We start from the raw sequence: 27,193 nt of genomic DNA on the forward strand, positions 1-27,193 counted from the left end.
GGTGGTGAGCATGTGCACGACCCTCTTGTCATGCCACCGTATTGCCAGCATCTTCTCAGACTTGCGTAGGTGCACGTCTCCTCGCTGCGAGGTTCCTACCTCTGTGAATTTGGGGAAGTGGGCACGATTACTTTTGACAGTGCCGCAGGAGCCAATGCCGTGCTCAGAAAGGTATTTGGCAAGTTTCGGTGCTGTATAGTAGTTGTCTGTATACAGCACTTGATTCCCACCAAAATACTTTTCAAGGAGCACTTTCACTACACAGCATGAGAAGCCAAGGGGGTGTGTTTTATCCAGATCGACAGTGCTGGCTGAATAAATGACGAAGTCAAGGATGTACCCCGTCTTACAGTCGCACAGTACAAAGAGCTTAATTCCAAAGCGATGGCAATTGCTTGGAATGTACTGAACAAACCGAAGACGTCCTCTGAACAAAACCAAGGATTCGTCAATGACAACCTTCTGAAAGGGGTGGAAGAATGACAAACTTATCCTTCATTCTGCTCAGAATCTCCCGGATCTTCCAGAGTGGGTCGGTTTGGGAAGGTACATCGTTGTCGGCAAAATACAGGTTTCCCATGATGTTCCAGAAGCGATCTCTGGCCATGTACTTAATGAAGGTGGGTGAGGGTAGTAAGGGGTCCATGGACCAGTATTCTTCCAACTCATGCTTCTTGGAGTGTGGCATGAGAAGCATGAGGGCAGAGAACACATACAGCTCGTGCACTCCCAGCATGGACCACTGTTGCATCTTGGCTGCACCTGTACCACTTGCAGCACGTTGTGATTCATACCTGTTGGTCTCATCACTTATGTGCTGCATGACTTCGTCATCTAGGAAGGCCAAAAGGTAGTCCACACACTCAGCATTATCGTCAATAGTGAAGGCAGGCTGAACTCCTGAGGAGCTCTCATCAAACACTAAATGTTCAGGCACAAAATATGACCCCTCCGTCCATGCGAAGGCGTCCAGGATTCCCTGTCGTGGCGGTGTAGGGCGGGTGGTGGTGGTGGTGGTGGTGGTTGGCTGTGAGGCAGTTTTATCTCGTTCAAGGTCATCGCACTGACCTTGGGTTGCCGTACAACACTAGCAGCCCTTACCCTACTAACAACTCTACTTTTCAAAGTCCTGGATTTACCTCTTCCTCTAAGGCCTGCCTTCACTGCTGCTGGTGACTCCGACGACGAAGACTCAGGAGATAACTCAGCTGACGATGAGGAAGAAATGAGTGAAGTGGGGCTTGGGGAATGGGGAGATGAATGCACTTGGGACTCATGGCGGGCTGGGTCACGCGGGGGCATTGTTCTGGGGCTAACACGCCGCCTTTTCACTCCCTTCCCAAATTCCTTGCCTTGCTGCACTAACGGCTCCTTTCCCTTGGAGCTAGAGACTACTTCTGACACTAAAGCACTCGTACTAGCACTTTCTGGCACGATTACCTCACCCGGCTCATCACAATATTCACCCGAATCATCAAAATCACTGTCCATCATCACCAAGGACAATTCTGCAAGTCACTACAGCGGAGGACAAGGAACTACATGCCGCGGCTTATCTGAGAAGGGAAGGGTTGACAATGACACTGAGGCTGACTGCTGCTAACTTACATGCTAATTTTTTATTGGTAGAAAATCTCGGCAATACATAAAGAAATAGGCAGTTCCAGGTGAATGTAAATGTCACTTAGGCTTCTCCCTTCCTTCCTGATATATATTTTTATTACAGACATCGATTACAAGGCATAATTCAAAGGGGAAATTACCGTGGTAATGTAGCGAATGAATGCAAGTGAGGTGTTGTCAGGTGATAATTAGCCAATTCCTGGTATATAACACTATCACTTACCTTATTTTTTTGGGGGTATATATTATTTTGTATAAGTATATGGCATAGGGCTTATTTCAATGGATGAAATCTGTGGAAAAATCTGGGGGAAATTTGCATAGCGCAGCACGGTGTGGGAGGTGAGAGGACAGGGTAATGGAGGGCAGGTAGGGAGGGGAGTCACGAAGGGGGTAAAATCGCTAAAATGTCAACAATGGATGGGAGTACAGATGAGATTTGGAGTTCTGACTAGTGTTGGACATTGGCAGTACTGATAGATGATACAAGCCACAACTTGAGAGCCCGGGATAATTCAAAATAACACAGAATCACAAAAGTGATGCCCCGCGGTATGATCCATTGTGGCCGAGCATCACGAAAGTTACGCCCCGCGGTTAAGGGGTTAACGGATCCAGTCTCCATAAACTTCTGGTGGGTGGCGACGAAGGTGTTCCTATCTGGTGCATAATGCTTTCCGTAGACTGCCTGGAATCGTCGCTGACCTTCAACCACATATTGAAAAACCTCCTGCCGTGCAACGATTTTACACCTTTGCTCTAGAGTCAGCATGGTAGCAGAAGAAAAGGGTGCAAAACCTCAAATGTAGACTCAAAAAATTCTTAACTACTGAGTAAGAGTTTCCCACAAGATGAACGTCGTTGGCCGATTACATGCAAAGTAAATTGAAAATCAAATTAGTGAGGGACTTTTGAAACACCCAGTATATCAGTTTGCATAAAAACCCTTCCAGTCTTCCTGTAGTGGCATTGCAGAACGGGCGAGGGGAGGCCTGTTGTAAATTGATTGCCATAAGTCGAGTTGGAATAAGGTATAAAATTATATAAACAAGAATCAGCTCATATGTCTAGCTCTGGCTACACCTCCTAGGGGTCGTTCCCTCACCCACCTATTTTCCCCATGGGCCTATTCTAACTCCATGGATGTATTTACCTCCACAGACCTATTTTCCCCCCAGGACCAGTTCTCCATGGACCTTTTTTTCCCCGTTGGATGTAGTTTATCTGATGGACCAGTTCCCTCATGTGTCTTTCCTCCATCCCCCCCCATGTATACCTGTTCATACAATGGACTTTTTTTACCTCATGGATCCTTTTTCCCCTGCCTATTTCCCCACGGGCTTATTTCCTCAGTGGACCTGTTTCCCCCATGGACCTATTCCACAGTGGACATATTTTTTCCCAACCACCCCCTCACCACCTCATAGTAAGCCTGTCTTTTTCCTTGTGCTCCTGAAAGTCCTCCACCCACCCATTCCACCAACCCTACCCACCCACCCATCCCACCAACCCTGTCCACCCTCCCATCCCACTATCCCCGCCCACCCACCTATCTGCCCTGCCCATTCATCCACCAACCCACTTTTCCCACCCATTCATCTCGAACCCCAACCATCCACCCACTCCACCTACCCATCTCCCCATATCCCCCACCTCATCTGCCCACCCACTCACCCATTCTACCCATTCTGCCCACCACACCCACCCACTCTACCTACTTTGCCCACCCTCCCTGTCCACCCATCCACTCACCAACCCACCTTGCCCATTCACTCCTCCAACCACCCTATCTGACTGTCACCCACCCGCCGATCCACCCTCACCCTGTCCACCCCATTACACCCCCCCCACCCCACCCCACCTTCCCTTCAGTGCACCTCACCCACTCTGACCACTCTGTGTGTACACCTACCCACACTGCTTGGCCACCTCACCCCACTGCAGTTTTGACCACCTTGCCTGTCCACCCACCAGACCATCCCATGCATCTACCCACCCAATCACCATATTCCACCAGCATGATGATTTGCAACATTGCACACACACACACACACACACACACACGGAAGCCTATAAATTTACGAGGCTCATTATGGCACACAAACAGTAGCTATTTGTTATGTGACAGCCTTCACCCACACAACGACATGCAACAGTCAGTCTTATAATCCAGGTCCCTATTTCAGTTCTAGGCATGACTATATAGGCTATGATAAGTACTTAGCCCACAGGTTTCACGGTTGCAAGTCAAGTGTGCTAAAAGTTACACCACCACCACCACCGCCAAGCAAGAGTACCAGCTCGCCCTTATAATCTCTCCCTACAGATTCGTATGGGGGGCAAGAGCCATGGGAGAGTCATAGATGGGGATAAGTGGGTGTGTCTGGACCCTTCCGTTGCCCCGCGTCCACCAGGCTGCATCGTGTACTCCTTCGGTATCAACAACGAGTGGTCCTTCGATGATGCCATGGTGCTTTATGGGTGCCAGGTGAGGGGCGAGGAGATTCCAGTGGGAGGGAAGAGGCGTAGAGTTGGTAGGTGGGGAGAGAATTAAGACAGAAACCAAAGGATGTACAGGCGAGACGAGCAGTCAAAAGAACGCTTGATATAAAGAACGGGTATCCGAGGGTTAAGGTGAGGACACAAGAGATGGAAAGAAGTACAGTGAGGTATGGAAAGTAGGGAGTAAAAGGAATGTATATGGGAATGAGCGTACAAACTTGATGGGAAAATGGGCCTGATGAATCGCAAGAGCCAGTTCAGTGTTTTACGGTCCTTTTCTTTAAACTTACGGATAAGGCTGTTGACATACTACACACAACCTATTTTTCTCACAAATTATGGATAACACTTTGGGCATATTACACACAGCCTTTGCCCTCCAATACAGGTGTGGAGCTTCGACCCAACCATGGCCGGCGTGAAGGACCACATGCGGAGACCCAAACTTGCATTCCTCAGTCTTGGCATCGCATCAAAGAACAGTGAAAAGGTAAAGTCTCTCTCTCTCTCTCTCTCTCTCTCTCTCTCTCTCTCTCTCTCTCTCTCTCTCTCTCTCTCTCTCTCACACAGGCACAAACTCAATGTCCCAAACCTTTCCAGTATCAGCGGTTAGCGGACATCATGGTGAAGCTGGGACACGAGGGACGCCATCTGGACTACCTGAAGTTGGATATTGAGGGTACTGAGGTGCCGGTAATGGAGCAGCTACTGTCAGAGCAACCTCACCTCCTCACCTCCGTCACACAGCTGGCCCTTGAGGTGCACCCGGGAAGGTACAGAGGTGAGCTGTGTGTTTAATGCTAGGTTGTTTTGGATTTGTCTTTGAGCTCACACACACACACACACACACACACACACACACACACACACACACACACACACACACACACACACACACACACACACACACACACACGTAAATATACCTTTATATTTTGTTTTACTCCGACAATGGCAAGAGTGACAATTAAGTGGCTTTACGGTTACATATTTACATTGTTGTCATGATGATCCTGATGTCACTTTTAGAACCTGTAAAATGTATGTGTGTGTGTGTGTATGTGTGTGTGTGTACTAAAAATTCTCGGTTTCTATCGCACCTTCGACGTATTTAACTTCTGTTCTGACTGAAGCAGAACGTATTGAGTCAGTTAAAGGGGATATGTTAAATAAATGTGTCAACCATTAAGGGTTTGCACTTCTAGCCATTGGTTACAGAGTTAGGGAAACATATATCCAACGCTGTCTGGGTTTTTGAGTCTGTGATTGTCCAGAACGTAAACCAGTCTTCAGGATATAACCCAGCAAATCTACGAATTATCAGACCAGCCGTTGTGCTGCTGGCTATATAGGGACAAAATCGAAATAGAATGAGTTCAATCTGACCGGCCCGAGCAACGAGTTCAATTTTTTTCATTCGCGAACTGGATATGCTAACCAATGTACCACCAGCTTCCCGGTGCTGTAACTGGCTTATATTGTCTTTACTGATAAAACCTGAGATAGCAGCATACTGGTGATATGATATCGGCATGAGTCGCGTGGCAGTTACGTCTGCATGTTACTCTATCACGTTTATTGTACGTGAGGATCACATTTTTTTTTTTTTTTTTTTTTTTTTTTGCATATCAGTGCATTTAGTCTCGCTGTCCACAACACAAGCCATGTAGAAGCACATGGTGTTAACCTCACTACAGTGACGCCTACAAATACTTATGTACAACTCTCCTGGCAGCAAAAATTTCGCACAAGATGTTATTTTGTATTCTTGGTTAGCCTAACTACATAGCATTCCAAGCATCACGCCAGGCACAGTCCATATTTTGTTTATGTTTAAATCATACTGTTACGTCCCCGTCCCACGCTGCCACAGACTCCAATAGCGATAGTTCAGTATAGGAAGGATGTTGCCTGGTGAGTTGTTCTTCCTAGAGGCAGCCTTATGGTATAAAGTACACAAGATCAGCTGAGGTGTTGTATATAAACAGTGGCTTCTAAAGTTCGCCGTCTTTTTTTATCAAATAATTATACTAAATGCTTTCCAACTTCACTTCACTATTTTCACAAGCATCGAAGATGCACGAACTGCAGTAACACTTCGCTATTTTACACCAGTACCGAAGATATACAATCTGCACTTCACTAACACTGCACTACACTCAAACTGAACTGAAAACTGACTGAAACTGCTCTAGTCTCTTCCCCATCCTTATATAAGCTTCCTATAATCTAGAGTGTTCTACTACTTCTCCACAGTTCTAGTGTATTCTCAAGAGGGCAACGGTTACAACAGTTACCAACTCGGAGACATCCAAAACATGCCAGAGTTTTCTTACACCGCATAACACTCTATATTACTTAGCATACAAACTTAAATTACATAATTTAACAAGCAATCACATAAATAAAACATTATTGAGAAAAAGAGCACAAAAATTATAACATAACTTACTAAACAACTGTGCTCACAAACAGCAGACTAACTGGCAACTCTGACTCATACCAGAGCCACGAGAAACACTGAGAAACTTCCGAACTACCTAACTACCAAATCCTGCTTCTTAACCCTACCCCCCCCCAGTCCTTTGTCGTCCCAACAAAACTGCACAATGTATACAAATACAATTAATCCTAATGAAACATCTACCTATACACAAAATAATCCTTCAACTTATCAGGTCTTCCCCTATGCTTCTTCCGACGACGTCCCTGCTCTTCCACACAGTCCACTCCTCCTGGAATGTCTTGGTCCTCTTCCTGATGCACTTCTTCCATTGGGAAACTGTCACCATCCTCTTGTACTTTAGCTCCTTGGTCCTCCTCAACAGCCACGGAGACGTCCCAGCTGTACTGCCCAGACACATAGTACTGCCACAGACGATTCACTTGCACCACCTTTGGGCGAGACTTCCTGCCTCCCTGAATCCAATACATTACGTCTGATAGGCCGTCCAACACAGTGTAAGGCCCATCCCATGGGCTCTGAAGCTTCGGTGACTGTCCCTTCTATTGCTGAGTATTGTATAACAAAACTTGGCCACCATCCTTGAAGCTTACCTCACTAGCCTTGGCATCATACTTGCACTTCATCACCTCCCCAGAAAACTTACGGGTTCCTCGCACTTGATGATGTACAGTTGCGAGTAGATGACTCGAGGCCACCTAGTCCACCAACATGTTGGTGTTTTGTCTGGCAACAGTGGTAGCTGTGAACTTGACCGAGATTCAGTCAGCTGTTCGGGCGAAACAAACCCAGTGATAATTTGTCAATGTGCAGTTCTAACTGGTCTCCAATCAATACCATGCAAGTAAACGTATTATACTGATAATGATTAACGTGTCATACACATGGTAGATATATTTATAACCATAGTATTACAACACAGGCATCCAGATAGTGGTGCGTTCATTCATGTGAGACACACGGGTATCGGTAGTGATTTATTTTGTTGAACTATCGTCGTGAACCAAACAACCTTTACCAGTTTTCAAGAGATGCCGTAGGGTTATCAGCTCCCCCGCAACCTAGCATTACTATCACAAAAAACACCATCATGCCAGTCATCCCTCACCGTTAACCTCACTTTCGTCGACCTCTGACTCCAAAGCAGGTGGGACAGTTAAAGGTTCACACCACAGTAGGGGAAACAAGGGGAGGGGGGTGTGGGAGTTATATGGAGGGTGGTGGGTGAGGAAGGGCGGGATCATGATCTAAATAGGGGAGGTCAGCCAGACAGCGCACCACGTGAGCCTTCGTGACGACACATCAGCCCTGTGGTGAGCGGGTTCAGCTTGTCCCATTCCGTGCATGAATGAATGAATAGGGACACCATGATCTGGACACCACAGCATCAAGCCCGGGGAGAGAGAGAGAGAGAGAGAATGAATGAATATTATATACACCGGGAATGATGGCTGTATTTTATCACACTAATAAATGCTGGAAGTTACATTGATTTCTTCATTTCTCCGTCTAAGAGCAGTCATAAACGTTGCTCGCGTTATTATATATCGGGAATATATATATATATATATATATATATATATATATATATATATATATATATATATATATATATATATATTGTTACATAGCCTATGATTTCATCATCCTTTGTGTAATTCTAACGTACAGTATGCTGCATGTTTGATCGCGAGCGTGTTCTACCTCACTCCCCCCCTCCTCCCTTATAGTAGAGTAAGTCGTTCTTTCTGTTGTTCAGAGCAGGAGTGTCAACTCTTTGTCCCCTCTGGCTTCATTTGCGCGTCCTTCTTACAAGTTGTATCAAGCTCTGCCGGCCCCTATATAATGAGCTCAGTCTCTGCATTAAATGCCACTTAGATCTACTCCTCATTTTGCTCACATCTCTGTCCTCCCCTGTACAGTTCTTATTATTGTGAGTGCTTAGGAAGTCTCCAACCATCTAGCAGCTGTGTAATTTGAGTATGAGTGTTATTACATTTTGTTCTTGTCCTGTATAGCATAAGGTGTTGATTCGTAGGCCTAGTAAAGTTTTTGTAATTCATATTGTCAGCCAGTGGTAATAATATTTTATATCTGTAATAATATATCTTGCATTCACTGAGGATTATCTGGTTTTCTCATTTTATCAGGGATGACTTAGATAAATATACTCTTGTTAATTTCGTGTTAATAGAGGCTATTTCAGTTAACTATATATTTAACCTGTTTTTTGCCATTACATTATCCTTATGAGTCCTGAATGTTTAGTTGTTAGTTTGAGCATTAAACTTTAACTTGTAATTTTACCTAACTCTTTTGTTTTGAACCTGGAACTTTGCGGGACATTGGTGATTTTTAGTATTCTCACTTAAAGTGTACATTATCTTTCTCTGTTCCGTAACATAAATTTGGCGACCTCTTATCAGGATATTCAGGATATTATCATAAGGATATTGCTTGATATTTTGTGACTGTGATTTATTCATGATGTCTACTATTACTACGCTTGATGAAGCCAAAGATTTTTTGTCAAATGTGCAAACAGTGTGTGATGTAGAAAACAGAACAGTGAATGAACTTAAGCTTGTTGGTCAACAATTGGGAATTGCTGTTCGCTCTCATCATTCTAAAGATCAAATTGTTGACATGATTAATGAAAGCTTGTTTAATGTAACTCCTCCAAATGAGCAAACGCAGATTGAATTAGCTAAGTTACAGCTAGCCCTGCAGGAGGCTCGTGCTAAGGAGGCTGAATTTCAGGCAAATGCTCGTATTCAGGAGGCACAGGTACAGGCTCAGGCACAAATTGAACTTGCTAGGATTCAGGCAGACCATGAGTATCGCATGAAACAAGGTGGAACTGGATCATCTAGCTCTGCTGATTTTGATGTGGCTAAAAATGTTAAACTTGTCCCTCCTTTTAATGAATCTAATTTAACAAAGTATTTTCAGTTGTTTGAGAGGGTAGCTACAGGTTTTAATTGGCCCAAAAAGCATTGGCCAGTACTCCTTCAAACTGTTCTCACCGGTAAAGCTCAAGTAACTTATGCATCTTTGCCTCAGGATCAATGTGATAATTATGATGTAGTTAAGAGCTTGATTCTTAAGGCCTATGAGCTTGTTCCTGAAGCCTATAGAGTAAAATTTAGGACAACTTATAAGCAAGATAAGCAATCCCATGTTGAGTATGCAAAAATCAAAGAAGATCTGTTAGAGCAGTGGTTAAATTCTAAGAATGTGGATTCTGATTTTGATAAATTTAAGCAGATGATTTTCCTGGAGGACTTCAAAAGGTGTATTAATAAAGATGTAAGCCTATATCTTGATGAGAGAAGAATAGATAATTTGTCTGATGCTGCAGTTTTAGCTGATGAATATGTTCTCACTCACAAGAGATATTCTAAAGAAAAAAGGAAAGCTGAGAGTAAGTACGATGCCTCTACTCAGAGTACAGGTAACAGGAAAGAGAATAAAGATGATGTTTCTCAGGAAGTAAATACCAGCTTCACCTCTAGATTTTAGAAAAGTAAATGTACTTATTGTAGTAAGCTTGGTCATACTACGGAGAAATGTTTCAGGAGACAGCGTGATGGGAACAAAAAGGAGTCTTTAAATATTCAGTCAATTGGTCTAGTGTCCACCCTTGAGAGTTCCCAGAATTCTTTAACTGAGTTAACTGAACCTGCTTTGAGAGGTAAATTAAATTCTCATGATGGAGCTCCTCTTTTGAGCAGTAACGTGGGTGACACTCTCAGGAGTTCATGTGCTAATTTCCTGTCTGATGGTTTTGTCAGTCCTCTGGACAGTAATGACAGGAAATCAGTTAAAATATATCGTGATACAGGTGCTTGCCAATCCTTTATGCTGACCAGTGTTCTAGGCTCTAATGTTAATTCCTCTGTTGAAACTGTAATCTTACAAGGTGTAGGGAATAATTACTTCTCTGTCCCTCTATGCAGAGTGAATTTAGAGTCTGGTCTTGTTAATGGTTCCGTTATGGTTGGGTTGGTTGAGACACTCGCAATGTCAGGTGTAACTTTCTTACTTGGAAATTATATTGGTGGAAGTCAAGTGTGTCCAGCTCCTCAGTTGTCTAGTGAGCCAGTGGCTGCGACCCAGGATTGTGATGTCCCTGATGTGTTCTCTGCATGTGCTGTCACTAGGGCTAAGTCTAAAGTTACTGGTGACTTAAAGGATAATGATGATGATGATGTTATCCTAGCTGACACTTTTCTTGCTAATTTGGACCACTCACCAGATGAGGCAGTACTCCGTAGTGTTGATAATTTGTCTCGTCAAGAGTTGGTTGAGTTGCAGGTTGCTGACCCTGAGTTGAAAGGTCTAGCTAACTCTGCTTGCAGTGAGGAAGAGTCAGCTGGTGCTTCTACTTGTTATTATATAAAGTCAGGAGTACTTATGAGGAAGTGGAGACCCCCAACAGCATCAGCCGACTGTGAATGGGAGGTTGTACATCAAGTTGTCATCCCTCGTGTTTGTAGGCAGGATATCATTAGAGTGGCTCATGATTCCAGTTTGTCAGGACACCTTGGAGTGAGGAAGACTGTGGCACGCATTTTGAAACACTTCTACTGGCGAGGTATCTTCAGGGATGTTTCCTGGTATTGTAAGTCTTGTCACACCTGTCAAGTTGTGGGGAAGTGTAATCAGACCGAAAAGGTTGCACCTCTAGTTCCCATTCCTCCTTTTGAGGCGCCATTCACCCGTGTGTTGGTGGATATTGTGGGCCCTCTTCCTAAGACTTCTTCAGGATTTTCTTATGTGTTGACCCTGATTGATATGGCTACTCGTTATCCTAAAGCCATTCCACTTAGAAATATCTCAGCAAAGAACGTGGTTAAGGAAATGCTAGGGTTCTTCACAAAGTTTGGTCTGCCCAAGGAGGTACAGTCAGACCGGGGAAGTAATTTCATGTCAAATGTTTTCAAGCAGTCTCTGAAAGAGTTCGGCATCACCCAGATCACGTCTTCAGCTTACCATCCCCAGACCTAAGGAGCGTTGGAGAGATATCATCAAACACTCAAATCGATGCTCAAGAAATACTGTTTGGAACATCAGAAAGACTGGGATAAAGGTCTTCCATTCGTTGTATTTGCCGCAAGAGAATCTCCAAATGAATCACTGGGCTTCTCACCTTTTGAACTACTGTTTGGCCATGAAGTAAGAGGACCCCTAAAGTTACTCAAGGAATGCTGGCTGTCGGAGGAAGATGACGTCAACCTGCTGGAGTATGTGAAGAAGTTCAAAGAACGGCTGTCCACTGCTTTACAGCTGGCGAGAGAGAATTTAGGAGCTGCTCAGAAGAAGATGAAGACTTGGTATGATAAGAAGTCCAGGTTACGCCACTTTCAGCCAGGAGATCAGGTTTTGATTCTGCTACCGGTGCATGGGCAACCTCTTCGAGCCAAGTTTAGTGGTCCTTATTTCGTGGAGAAGAAACTCAGTGATGTCAACTATGTCATCGCCACACCAGATCGTAGAAAGAACAAGCAACTTTGTCACATCAACATGCTAAAGTTATATCACGGGCGGGACTAAAATAACCCAATCTGCACTGTAGCTGTTCCACCCGAGTTTGCAAGTGAAGTTCTCCCATGCAGCATGAGCTTGAGTGATAGTTTGGGGAAGAATCCTGATATCATGAATGATCTCCAGACTAAGCTTTCTCATCTACCTCCCAAGGAAAGGCAGGAGTTTTCGGCATTACTGCAGGAGTACCCGCAAGTGTTCCGTGCCACTCCAGGAAGAACCACTGTGTTGATGCATGATGTCGATGTTGGAGACGCAAAGCCAATTAAACTGCCTCCTTACCGTGTGAACCCAGTGAAAGTTCCTCTCATCCAGAAGGAGCTTGGCTACCTGTTGGACCACAAGATGATTGAGCCCTGTCAGAGCGAGTGGAGTTCTCCTGTCACTCTAGTCCCTAAGCCTGGTGGGTCACAGCGGCTTTGCATCGACTACAGACGTGTTAATCAGATAACCAAAACAGACACTTACCCTCTCCCTCATGTGGAAGATTGCATAGACAAGATCGGAAAGGCTAGGTACATAAGCAAGTTTGATTTGTTAAAGGGATACTGGCAAGTACCTATGACTGAACGTGCTAGGGAGATCTCATGTTTTGTAACACTAGGAAAGACTTTTGCATGTTCTGTAATGCCATATGGTATGAAGAATGCACCAGCCACTTTTCAGAAGCTCATGAATGTTGTAACAGAGGGTTTGGCAGGGTGTGTTGTTTATATTGATGATGTATTAATCTTCAGTGACAACTGGAAAGATCACCTATGCCATGTCAGTAAATTTCTTGAGCGTTTGGTTCAGGCTAATCTTGTAGCTAATTTATCAGAGTGTGAGTTTGGTCAAGCTAAACTTCAGTACCTTGGGTACGTAATTGGTGATGGACACGTTGTACCACAAGGAGCTAAGGTTCAGGTTATAAGTGATCTTCCCAGACCTAAAAGTAGGAAAGAGCTACAAAGATTTTTGGGAATGGTAGGTTATTACAGGAGATTTGTTCTTAACTTTTCAATTCTTGTATCACCACTTAAAGACCTACTGAAAAAGGGAGTTAAATTTGTCTGGACCGATAACTGTGAATCCTCTTTCACCAAACTTAAAGCTATCCTATTAAGTCAGCCAGTGCTCGCTACTCCAAATTTTGCTAAGCCTTTTAAAATGGCTGTTGATGCAAGTGATACAGGAGCTGAGGCTGTTTTGCTGCAAGAGGATGATCAGGGTATTGAACATCCTGTAACTTAGTACAGTAAGAAGTTCACTCCACCTCAAAAGAACTACTCAACTATTGAGAAAGAGCTTTTGGCCTTGATTTTGGGTTTACAGCATTTTTCATTTTCTTTGTGTTCTGGTTTTGACCCCATAGTCATTTATACCGACCATAACCCACTGAAATTCCTTAGTAGGTTTAAAGATAAAAATCAGAGATTGACAAGATGGAGTCTACTTCTTCAGGAGTATTCATTGGACATACAACATGTCAAGGGGAAAGAAAATGTTATTGCAGATTGCTTATCTAGACTTTAGACAGATTGTTTTAGAGTAATTAGAAATTTCCTTTGTAAATTTCTTTTTCTTTGTGGGGAGGTGTTACATAGCCTATGATTTCATCATCCTTTGTGTAATTCTAACGTACAGTATGCTGCATGTTTGATCACGAGCGTGTTCTACCTCACTCCCCCCCTCCTCCCTTATAGTAGAGTAAGTCGTTCTTTCTGTTGTTCAGAGCAGGAGTGTCAACTCTTTGTCCCCTCTGGCTTCATTTGCGCGTCCTTCTTACAAGTTGTATCAAGCTCTGCCGGCCCCTATATAATGAACTCAGTCTCTGCATTAATTGCCACTTAGATCTACTCCTCATTTTGCTCACATCTCTGTCCTCCCCTGTACAGTTGTTTTTATTGTGTGTGCTCAGGAAGTCTCCAACCATCTAGCAGCTGTGTAATTTGAGTATGAGTGTTATTACATTTTGTTCTTGTGCTGTATAGCATAAGGTGTTGATTCGTAGGCCTAGTAAAGTTTTTGTAATTCATATTGTCAGCCAGTGGTAATAATATTTTGTATCTGTAATAATATATCTTGCATTCACTGAGTATTATCTGGTTTTTTCATTTTATCAGGGCTGACTTAGATAAATTTACTCTTGTTAATTTCGTGTTAATAGAGGCTATTGCAGTTACCTATATATTTAACCTGTTTTTTGCCATTACATTATCCTTATGAGTCCTGAATGTTTAGTTGTTAGTTTGAGCATTAAACTTTAACTTGTAATTTTACCTAACTCCTTTGTTTTGAACCTGGAACTTTGCGGGACAGTGGTGATTTCTAGTATTCTCACTTAAAGTGTACATTATCTTTCTCTGTTCCGTAACAATATATATATATATATATATATATATATATATATATATATATATATATATATATATATATATAAAGAGAGAGAGATATAGTTTGAGAGATAGATTGATAGATAGATAGATAGATAGACAGATAGATAGATAGATAGGTAGGTAGATGAGTGTGAATGTGATCGGATGTGTATTTGTGTGTGAAGGTTTTTGTTATTTTGTTATTTTCTTTTCCTTTGTCGTATCGCTACCCCACCGTGGTGGGAAGGTGCGTTTAAGTATAAAAAAAAAAAATATAGATTGATAGATAGGAGAAACATATATTAAGTCCTGCTGTGGAATGTTACAGGCGGATGACAATGTAGCTTATTGACGTACTGACTATGGTTATGGTAAATGGTTATAAAGACATAAAAAACTGTATACTGTAGGAGAGATGAAGCTATGAATGAAGCAGTATGGTCAAACATCAGATAGCGCGTCCAGGCCGACGCCAGCCAGCCAGCCTTGAGAGCAAGGATTGGGAAGGCAGTGGGGCGTGTGTGACGTCATGCAGGCGGGGATTCCCCACTGTCTGGCTGACCTCCCCTACTTAGATCATGGGCGAGACGAGGTGGGATGTGTGATGGGAGGGGGGTGAGGAGGCACGTGATTGGCTGCGGTATTTAACGTACTGTATATGAGATTAGAGATTGTAATAGGTTTGTTTTGACATAGAAAACCAACGTTTCCTTAATACTCGAACGATAAAGTCGAACGATTACTCTCAATAAATGTTTATCATCATGAATGGGTCAACTAGTTCCAAGCCCCATACGTGACGTCACGTGGTGCCTACGTCACAAACCAAGGTGGTGATGGAACTGCACACTCGGGATACCCGTGTGTCTCACATGAATGAACGCACCACTATTTGGATGCCTGTGTTGTAATACTATGGTTCATTATCAGTATAATACGTTTACTTGCATGGTATTGATTGGAGACCAGTTAGAACTGCACATTGACAAATTATCACTGGGTTTGTTTCACCCGAACAGCTGACTGAATCTCGGTCAAGTTCACAGCTACCACTGTTGCCAGACAAAACACCAACATGTTGGTGCACTAGGTGGCCTCGAGTCATCTGCTCGCAACTGTACCTCAGCCAGCCTTTCCTGAACATGGTTCGCATAGCTGGAAGTGTCTGTGGGCAGCTCTTCATCAGGTGGTCTTCCCATTGACAAGTCAATGGGTAAGCATAACTTGTGGCCCAACATCAGTTTTGCAGGGGTGTAGCTGGTAGACTCACGAGATGCAGACCGATATGCCACTAACAACACAGGTAATTTCTGGTCCCATTCTGTTTGTCCCTCTACGCAGTACTTGGCAAGTTCTTGTCCCAGGGTCCAGTTGAATTTCTCCACCATTCCATCTGACTGTGGCCTTAGTAGGGTCGTCCTGGTCTTCTTGATCCCCAGTAATTTGCAACACTCACGGAACACGGCAGACTCGAAGTTTCTACCCAGGTCTGATTTTAGCTCTTGTGGCATCTCTAAATGACAGAAGAACTGGTCAACCAACACCTGAGCAACAGTCACAGCCTCTTGATCAGGAATGGCATAGGCTTCTGGCCACTTTGTGAAGTAGTCCATGGCGACACATATATACCGGTTTCCTCTTTCAGTGATTGGCAGAGGTCCAGCAATGTCCACGGTGACTCTTTCCATCGGTGCACCCACCTGGGACAGCTGGAGAGGGGCACAACCACGTTTCTTGGGTCCCTTCTTGGCACAGCATACATCACAGGCCCAACACCACTTTTCAACATCCTGATGCATGCCAGTCTAGTAGGACCTCTGTCACAACCAACTTAGAGTTTTCTTCACTCCCAGGTGCCCACTAGTGATCTGGTTGTGGGACTCATCCAAGATCTCGGATCTCATTTTCTTCGGAACCACCAGTTGCCAATACTTGCTAAGGCCATCAGGTATCTCCCACTGACGCTCCTGTAGTCCCTTGTTCAAACGAAAAAGGTCCCACTGACTCCAGCAGCTGTTAGTCACAGGGCTTAACCTGGAAACTTCCTCCCAAGATGGTCGCACTGTACTCCGCCGCAGCCACTCTAGTACTGGTTGTAAATCTGCATTCTTCATGTGCATTCTCTTCAGGTCTTCTTCATCTGACGCTGGCCCTATCACTGCAGTATAGCTGCATTTCTTACTATCTTTTTTTACTACACTGCCGGCACTCTGGGTCACAAGGCCGACGACTCAAGCTGTCAGTATTGCCATGTACCCACCCAGGACTGTGCTGCACCTCATAATTGTGCTGGTCTAGCTTCCTGAGCCAGCATGCCAGTTTGTCCTTCCAGATTCTTTAACATCTTCAGCCACTTCAGTGTTGCATGGTCTGTCCTGATGATGAAGTAGGACCCATACAAGTAGGGATGGAAGAAATCAAGGCTCTTCATCACTGCCAAGAGCTCCTTACGGATCACACAGTAGTTTTGTTCTGGTGGGCTGAGCTTCTTGTTGTAATACGCCACCATGTAACTCCTTGTCATTCTACTTCTGTGACAGGACTCCACCAATACCATGGTCACTAGCATCACAGTCCAATATAAATGGCTGACTCTGATCGCAGTAAGGCAGTACTGGAGAGCTGGCCAATGCAAGCTTGAGTTCATCAAAGGCCTTCTGTGTCATTGCAGTCCACGTAAACTTTTGCCTCTTCCCCAACAACTTGTGCAGAGGTGCAGCTATCATTGCAAAGTCCCTGTCAAAACATCGATAGTAAGTGCACAAGCCCAGGAAACTCTGTAGCTTTTTCACACGAGTTGATATTGGCCAGCTTTCCACAGCTGCCATCATCTCTGGGTCAGTATATACGCCACTCTCGCGTACAATGTGTCCCAGGTACTTCACTTTCTTCTGAAACAAGTAGCACTTCTTGGGGTTCAGCTTGAGGTGCGCCTCTCGGATCCTGTTGAACACCTCCGACAACCTCTCCAATTCCTGGTCGAAAGTCTGTCCAAACACAATTACATCATCAAGATAGATAAGAGCCGTCTGCCAGTGCAGGCCTTCCAGTACACGTTCCATGAGACACTCAGAAGTAGCTGGGCCATTGCATAGTCCAAAAGACATCATCTTAAACTGCCATAGACCCCGCCCGTACATGGAGGCTGCTTCTCCTTGTCCTTTTCTGCAACCTTGACGTGGTGGTATCCTGCCTTCATGTCTAGGGTGGAGAACCCCTTAGCACCTGACAGAGCATCCAGGGTGTCATCAGTTCTTGGCAAGGGGTATGCATCCTTCACGGTCACTTCATTCAGGGCTCGATAATCTACACAGCACCTTACTGAACCTTAATTATACCAGAACCACTGCGGATGCCCAAGGACTGCTGGACTTTTCCATCACTCCTTGACTTTGGACCTTCTCCATTTCTTGATGTTGGTCTGGCACCATCCTCTGCCCTGCCTGTTTATTTGGGCAGTGATCTCCGGTGTCTGTACAATGCTCCACCTGATCAGTGCACCCCAGGTCTAGGTCTTTGGTGGAAAAAACATCAGCAAACTTCGTCAGTAGTTGCCTCAACTTCAGAACTTGTGAGCCATCCAGGCATTGGCAGCTACTTGAAAATAGGTCTTGTAAATGGTCTGGCAGCTACCCATCTTCTTTGACTACACTCCTTTTACAGGCCTTCTTTTGATGCTATTCAGGGTCCTTCACCTGGCACAGTCACAGATTTGATCTTCTGTGGCTGACAGGAGAAATTGGCCACCACGACCGGCACTTTACCTGCACCTGTTTCCACCAAAGTCCTCCCCACCATCACTCCGGCCTTCGTCTTGCACCGTATATCAGGCTCCACTGTCCCTAGACAGCTGTCAAAAGAGCTGCTCAACTTACACTGGAGTAGTTCTGATTTTGGGGGTATTACTGTAGTGCGAGCACCCTCACCTCGCCACCAGAACTAGTACATCTCACTGCCGTGACAGGAACCGACTTTCCTTGAACCTTCAACTTCTTGGAGCAGAAGTCCAGCTCACATCCCATGGACATCAGATAGTCCACACCAAGAAGGCAAGGATCCTCCATCTTGGCCACATAGACTGGAAGAGTAGCCTCTTGCCCTGCCACTTCAATTTGGACATCCAGGGGTCCCCTCAGTTCTGCGTGGTGCCCAGTTATGCCACACAGTTGTTCTGATGACTCAGGCAGATACTGATGATGTAAAACATTAGGCCTCACAAAAGTCTGCTCTGAGGCTGAATCAATCACCAGGGAACACTTTTTTCCGTCTGTTCTTCCATCTGCTCGCACACTGTCGATGGCAGTTCTCTTGCATTTTCTCAGTGGTGGGGCTACTTGGGAAAAGCCAGCTGGTGGTTGCCCCTTAACTCCAGCCTCCACTAGTTTTCCACTTCTTTCTGGTCTTCTGCAGCCTTTTTCTTTGGACACTGAGAACTGAAGCGTTCCACCTCACTACATGTCCAACACGTTTTTGTTACACCAGTAGATTTCCTTGTACTGCTCTGTTCTTGCTTCTTCTTCCATTTGTAACAATCGTCCTTCTTGTGTCTCGGCTTCCCGCAGAACCAGCAACCTCCTCAGGTCTTCTCCAGTTCCCTCTTCCACTTATAGCGGTCCTCTTTCCTATGTCCTGGCTTTTCGCAGTACCAGCAACTTTCTTCAAATTTTTCTGCTTCATGTACCTGCTCCTTTCTTGCCTTGAAGCGTGCACTACGACCTGCTTGAAAAGTGGCCATACCAGACCTGACGTAGGAATCAAATTCTAGAGCCCTGGCTAGTGCTTCTTGCATGCTTCTGGGCTGTGCCTGCTTCACTTGCACTTTCAACTCTGCACTGTCAACAGCATCGATGAACTGGTCCCTCAGAAGAATACTCAACAGGTTAGGTGCTGCTCCAGGTATGCCTTGAATGCCATATTCTCCGGGTCAAGAGCAAGCTGCTGTAGGGATTCGCCTCGAACCTGTACACGGGTCCGGAATCTTGCTCTGTAAACCTCAGTCTGGTACATGGTTCCATATCTGCACTCCAGTACTTCTACTAAGGACTGATAACTGTTCGTCTCCTCTACTGACATCTAGCCAAGAATCTTCATTATGGCACCCTTAAGGCTAGTAGCAAGGTGCACTGCCCTTTGCCTGTCATCCCAACCATTCTGATCAGCAAGTAACTCAAACTGCGCACGGTAAGATTCTCAAGATAATCTACCATGAAATTCCTGAGGTTTGTTTTTAATTGGACCCCCATTATAGCCATGCACTTCCCTGGTTTGGGGCCTAAAAACTTGGGCATCATTATTAAGTCCAGGGCTTAAAACTTCTGCGTTCTGATTATTCAGTCCTATAATGCTACCTTTAGATGCTTGGGATTCCTCAAGATCCACCATACACTGTCTGTTTTTTTTTTTTTTTTTTTTTTTCATATACTCCCTGTACACTAAGCTGAGGTTCAGCAGTCCAGTGTTTCTCTACAGCCTCAATTCTCTCACAATTTAATTTCAAATGGCTGTCTACATGCTTCAGCTGGTCGTCTACATGCTGTCTACATTCCATCACATTGTTGCTCACCTCATACTTCTGCTGGTCTAGCTTGGCATTTACTTCCTTCTTAAACTGTTGCTGTTCTTCCTTCATTTCCCTCATGAAAGCTAGCTGTCATTGCATCCTCAGTAATTGTACTTCCCTCTGTTGCTCCTGTATTGCCATCAAAGCTGTTCATATCGGTCTTTCAGTTCTTCACTTTGTGCCTTTAACTGTTCTTTGAGTTCCTTCTGTCCTTCATTTTGAGCCTGTAATTGTTCTTTGAGTTATTTCTGTCCTTCATTTTGAACCTGTAATTGTTCTTCGAGTTCTTTCTGTCCTTCATTCTGTGCCTGTAGTTGTACACTTTGTGCTTGTAACTGTACAGTTTGTGCTCGCAAAAAGCTTCATAATTGCAGCCAATGACACCTCGTCCTGCTGCCCAGCTCGGGATCTTGTCTGCACAAACTCTTGCTCCTTGTCGAAGATTTGACTCACTGTAGCACTTAATCCACACTCCTGACACCAGTGTTACGTCCCCATCCCACACTGCCTCAGGCTTCAACAGCAGTAGTTCAGGATAGGATGGACGTTGCCCAGTGAGTTGTTCTTCCTAGAGGCAGCCTTACGGTGTACAATACACAAGATCAGCTAAGGTGTTGTATATAAACACTGGCTTCAAAAGTTCACTGTCTTTATTTTCCAAATTATTACACTTAATCCTTTCCAACTTCACTTCATTTTCACAAGCACCAAAGATACGCGAACTGCAGTAACACTTCACTGTTTGTCAACAACACTTCACTATTTTAAACCAGTATCAAAGATATACAATCTGCACTGTAGTGCACATCCACTGCACTACACTCAAACTGAACTGAAAACTGACTGAAACTGCTCCAGTCGCCTCCCTATCCTTATTAGCTTCCTATATTCTAGAGTGTTCTACACTTCTCCGCAGATCTCATGCATTCTCGAAGGGAGCAACGGTTACAACAGTTATCAACTCAAAGACATCCAAAACATGCTAGAGTTTTCTTACACTGCATAACACTCAGAACTGTTTAGCATACATTACATTAAATTACATAATTTAACAATCAATCACATAAGTAAAACTATCTACCTATATACCTAGGCTGCTTCCCTCAAAGAAAGGGAGGTAGCCGAGACGGGACGACACACTCCCAATTTACTCATACACACACACACACACACACACACACACACACACACACACACACACACACACATTCATTCGCATCCTAGCCCCAAGGGGAGAAGGGACAGATCATCACCGCAGCACACCGCACGAGGGTCAACTGTGCAGTGCAATCAGCGACATCTGCAGCAGGGCCCAACAGCAGAGCTGGTTATCCCTGCCACACCATAATAAACCCATCCCCTTATCTGCTCCTGACCTGATCAGCTGATCAGACCAAACCCAGAATATTCGGGCTGCGTCATCATTTTTCATTCACAATTTCTCTCCAGTCATACCTATCACACACAGCCACCCTTCCTTGCTCAACAGACATCCCTGATGCATCCAACGCTCTCTTCACACTGTCCATCCATCCTATTCGTGGTCTTCCTCTCAGCCGTACACCTCTCACATCCAATCCAGTTATCATTTTCACCAACCGCTCATCATCCATTCTCTCCATATGCCCAAACCATCACAACACCCTCTGCTCACCTTGATCAGCCATCTGCTGCACAACTCCAGTTCTCCTTCACACTTCATCATTTCTCACTTGATCCATACGCGTCACTCCACACATACTCCTCAAATACCTCATCTCCATTACATTCAAACATTTCCTCTCTGCTACACCCATATTCCATGTTTCAGCACCATATAACACAGTCGGTAACACAACACCCTTATACAGCCTTCTCTTTACATCAGTTCTAAGCGAACAACATTATTGAGAAAAAGAGTACAAAAATTAATGCATAACATACAAAATAACTACGCTCACAAACAGCAGGCTAACTGGCAACTCTGACTTGTACCAGAACTACGAGAAACCTTGAGGAACTTCCGGACTACCTAACTACCAAATCCCGCTTCTTAATAATACTTTGTCTAAATCATGGAAACAGTTTTCATCATAATCTGAGTTTCTACAGTGTCTAGAAGTGTAAGCTTTTAGTTCTTAATGAGATAAATTCATCATCATCACCATCATCATCATCATCAACGTGAGTCAGTTCATTGCAAGACAAAGGCATATCCCATCTTTCTCCACTCCATTCAGCCGCAGTCACTCTCCGAATTCCATCTGTCCATCATGTTCTGTCTGTCTTTACTTCTAACTCCATCTCTGGGTTACCACTTCGTTACCCTTGTTGTCCATCTGCTACCTGTTTTACATCGGACATGGCCTGCCCATTTACTTGTTTTGTGTGTGTGATTATGGCCAAACCTTTCCAGGGGCCAGGCCTAGAAACACCTTTGCCACTTGAGTTACTGAATATTGAACATTGACGTCCGTACGATAAGCTGCCACAAGTGTGCACCTCTCCTGCCAGGCTGGTATCAGACCGAAAGCTTGTGTTATCATACAACAGGACTCAACATCATCTGTTTGAGCTTTTAATTTAAAATAGCCCCTTGCAGGTCCCCCTACATCCTCCAAATAAAAAATATGCAAAACATATTGTATACATGTCACTAAAATAAAGAATGCAACACCAAATAGTGAGTGTTGAGCCACTGGATCAGGCAGTGAGAGAGTCGGTCAGTACTGGCACTACTGTCATGGAGGGAAATAGTGCGCTGCTCCTCACCCTGGCCTCTCCTTTACCCCCACCCGATCCTTCTCTTTAATGATGTATACGATATAAATTTTCGTACAGTTCTATTGTGTCTTTGTGAGGATCCAGCAGGAACATTCTCGTAGATCTAGTATCCTCAACAGTCACTCGTTCCCTTACAGAGGAAGCTCTCCTTTTACCTCTCCATATTATACCTGCCATACAAGTAATCCCTTCCATTCGTCTCTGATCACTCCAAAGCTTATATTCTAATGATTTCGATAGGCTCCAGGTTTCTCAGCAATAGGTTACAACAGGGAGAACACACTGATTATATGATAGTGTCTTTCCACAAAATAGCAGTCGCTTGTCTCTCTCCTCCCGCCCCTCTCCCGGTGACGACTCGAACTGCCTGGAACCACTGTCTGAATCTCTTCTTCATTTCTGCAACATTCACGGCCTTTCCTCTAACTTTCGCTCTGTTGAGCACCACCTCTCCTTCACTCAACCTCATCTTCTTTTTCTAACTGAGACTCAGCTGTCTGAGGCAACTGACAGCAGACCCTTTTCTGTATCCTCCTACTTCCTCTACACTCATTTCAAAGCCAAAAGTGGCTGTTGTGTATATATACGCAACGACTTATCTTGCTCTCGTGTTCCTGAACTCGATTCTTCTGAATTCTCTACACACGGGCTCAAGTTTCCTGTCAGTCTCTGACTACATATATCTGCGCTGTTTATTTATCTCCTAATTCTACTGACTATCAAAAATTCTTTGACTCTCTCACTTCTGTGATGGAACACTTTCTATCCATTTCTCCTTTCTCTGAAATTTCCATTCTAGGAGATTTCAACGTTCACCACCACCTTTGGCTCTCCTCTCCTTTCACTGATCCACCTGGTGAAGAAGCCTACACCTTTTCTATCCTTAATGACCTAGAGCAGCTTGTACAGCACCTACCCGTATCCCTGACTGCCTTAGAGGGAGCTCCAACATACTTGACCTCTTCTTGACAACTAATCCTTCTGCTTACACTTTTATCTTTTCTCTCTGTTGGGCTCCTCCGATCACAACCTTATCACCTTAACCTGTCCTATCGCTCCAGTACGGCCTGTGGACCCTGCAAAGAAACATCGCCTGTGGCACTTTGGAGCTGCGGATTGGGAGGTCCTCAGGCAGTACTCCATTGATTTTCCATGGAATGATTATTGTTTCCACGGCCGGGAGCCATGTGAGTGTGCCTTGCGCATTAAGGAGGTTATTCTCTTGGGCATGGAAGCATACATTCCTTTCCCATATCCTTTGACTAATGCAAGAAAGCCTTGGTTTAAGCACGCTTATTCTAATGCTGTCCGCAACAAGGAGAGGGCCTATAAAAAGGTACCGAGCCAACCCACCCCTGAATCACATCTTTTATACATTTCTGCCCGGAATCGTGCTAAGTCTATTCTTTCTCTCTATTAAAAATAACTTCATCCGTACTAAATGCTCTCAACTCTCCAATTCGAATTCTTCCCACTCCTTCTGGCACCTTGCCAAAAACCTTTCTAACGACTTTACCTCATCATCATTCCCTCCTCTTTTCTACTCTGATGGCTCTGTAGCTATTTCTTCTACTGATAATGCAGATTTCTTCATCCAGACTTTCTCCTCCAATTCCACCATAGACGATTCCGGTGCTGTTCCTCCATCACTTTCCCTCTCTGACTTCCTCATGGCTGACATTAAAACTTCTTCAGCTGATATATTTTCTGCCATCACAGCCCTCAATACTAACAAGGCATATGGGCCTGATGGGGTCCCTCCTGTTGTTCTCAAGAACTGTGCTTCTGTGCTTATACCCTGCCTAGGCAAACTCTTTCGCCTTTGTCTATCAACTTGTACTTTTCCTTCTTGCCGGAAGTTTGCTCTCATTCAGCCAGTTCCAAAGGAGGGTGACAATTCCCAACCCTCTAACTATCGTCCAATTGCTTTAACATCCTGTATCTCAAAAGTTTTAGAGTCAATTCTTAATAGAAAAATTTTAAAGCATCTTTCCTATCACAACCTTCTTTCTGATCGTCAGTATGGGTTCCGTCAGGGACGCTCCACTGGCGATCTTCTCACCTACCTTTCAGTCTCCTGGTCATCCTCCTTTCAGGACTTTGGCGAAAGCTTTGCTATTGCACTTGACATCTCAAAGGCTTTCGATCGAGTTTGGCATAAATCTCTTATTTCCAAACTGCCCTATTACGGTTTCCATCCTTCTATCTGTGCCTTCATCTCTAGCTTCCTTTCTGGTCGTTCTATAGCCGCTATTTTAGACGGCCATCGTTCTTCTCCTCGATCTATCAACAGAGGCGTTCCTCAGGGCTCTGTCCTATCACCAACTCTCTTCCTTTTATTCATCAATGACCTTCTAAGCTGTACATCTAACCCTATCCACTCTTACACTGATGACTCCACCCTTCACCTATCCATTCGGTTCCCTCAACGCTTGTCTCAGCAGTTACATCAACAAACAAGGGATGAGGCTATGGCACGCCTAATGTCTGACTTGGCTCGTATCTCTGACTGGAGTAAAAATAATCTTGTTGTTTTTAATGCATCAAAGACTCAGTTTTTACACCTATCAACCCGACAATATCTTCCACAGGCAAACCAACTAAAGTTTAATAATATTCAGCTTAATCCTGCATCATCCTTGACCATGTTTGGGGTTTCATTTACTCGTGACTTATCTTGGAAAGATCATATTACATTTCTTGTAAAATCTGCTTCCAAGAGATCAGGTGTGCTAAGCCGACTCCGTTCCTTCTTTATCCCTGCACAATTGTTGTCTGTATACATGGATTTTATCCGCCCCTGTGTGGAGTACGATTCTCATGTGTGGGGAAGCTCCCCACATACAGCTTTTCTCAATAGGGTGGAGTCAAAGGCTTTTCGTCTCATTAACTCTCCTCTACCTACTGACTCCCTTCAACCTCTGTCTCTTCGCCGCACTGTTGCATCTTTATCTCTTTTCTATCGTTACTTCAATGGTCACCGCTCCTCTGAACTGTTTGCATGCATTCCTCCACCTCTACGACGGGCTTGTAGCACCCGTCTAGCAGCAAACTCTCATCTCTTTTCTGTCTAATGCAAGAGTTAACCGTTACTCCCAGTCCTTCATTTATGCAACAAGTCAGCTCTGGAACTGTCTCCCTCTGTCTGTATTTCCTGCTTCCTATGATCTCCAGTCTTTCAAACACAGTGTGTCCAGGCATCTCAAAATGATCGGATCTTGAACTTGGCTGTCTCTTGTATTTTGTTTTTCTCTTCGAAGGGACAATAATTGCAGGTCCGCGGCCGTTGGTTCCTTCTTCCTAGCATTAAAAAAAAGAAAAAAAAATTGCCCGAAAGCCCGTTTTCTCATTCCTATTCTTCGTTTCCTTTGAGTCATGAACTGGACCTGCCAGAACTGGCTGCCCTAGGTAGAGACCTACATGTAATTCAACACATAATGGTTTTTGACGAATTGTTATGGAAAGAAATTTAACATATCTGTTAACATAACTGCTATCCTCTAGTTAACTACCAAGCTTACTTTCCGACCCAGCTAGCAGATCGAAGATTCTTCAGTCGCTCACCATTTATGATTATTCTTTTGCCATTGCAATCGAAGTGTCTTTAGGCTTGCTGTAAACAATTTGTTTAAAACTGGCTCCTTGCCAAACTCCTCTCTTATGGCATTTTCTGACTATGCTAATGCAGTTTAATCGTAGCTGTTCTATCTCGATAAGTTCCATCAAGTACTTTAGCGTAAGTTTCTTCTACACCTCCTCGAAACGCTCTCATCACTGCCACTGTTTCATATGAGTCAAGTGCATTTTTATAATAAATAAATCCAATTCACAAATGTTCCCGAATTCTGTTTATTCTAATTCTTAGATTAGCACGTCGATATGGTCCGTTAACTTTTTGAACAACCACAACAAAATAATGTTCTCTGGTATGGTGTGCATTTACAATAGAAAGTAATCATTTGGTTTGTTAAAATTTTCGTAGAGTCAATAAACACCAGTGATTTTTTTTTTTTTTTTTTTTTTTTTTCATGTAATACTGGGTATCTGATTATATGAGTTTTCAGTCGAAGTACTGCTTTTTTTTTTTTTTTTTCAACAAAATTATTCAGCTACTTTGATTGCTTCATTTTCCCGTTTATTACTAGCCAGTCTCACAGAAAACACCAGGTTTCTTCCTATATCAGACCTCCTCTTGCACGATTGCAGACTCCATTACTCCTTGAAGCGTCTTCAGTTCAATTTTACTTTTCGGATTTATTCGTTCTTGTTGATATTTTTAGTTCGTTAGCTTGATTGTGACTTAACGTTGTCCTTACGGTCACGTTCCTTCTCTTCCTAAGATGTACGGTGGTATTCGCTGAATCTTTGTTGCTGTCA

At 44.1% G+C, this 27,193-nt stretch overlaps 1 protein-coding gene across 1 annotated transcript in view; it reads left to right on the forward strand.

Moving 5' to 3' along the window:
- Positions 1 to 27,193, forward strand: part of LOC145397515 (putative methyltransferase-like protein 24) — a 38,621-nt gene that overhangs the window by 1,770 nt on the left and 9,658 nt on the right. The window contains exons 2-4 of the mRNA XM_080270585.1: positions 3,950 to 4,111; positions 4,514 to 4,615; positions 4,696 to 4,906. Of these exons, the coding sequence (XP_080126711.1) occupies positions 3,950 to 4,111; positions 4,514 to 4,615; positions 4,696 to 4,906 (475 nt within the window). The remainder of the gene's footprint in view (positions 1 to 3,949; positions 4,112 to 4,513; positions 4,616 to 4,695; positions 4,907 to 27,193) is intronic.

Source organism: Coenobita brevimanus, chromosome 41 (genome assembly GCF_032717465.1).
Source record: "Coenobita brevimanus isolate Jiangsu-jjx chromosome 41, ASM3271746v2, whole genome shotgun sequence".
Taxonomy (NCBI): Eukaryota; Metazoa; Arthropoda; class Malacostraca; order Decapoda; family Coenobitidae; genus Coenobita; species Coenobita brevimanus.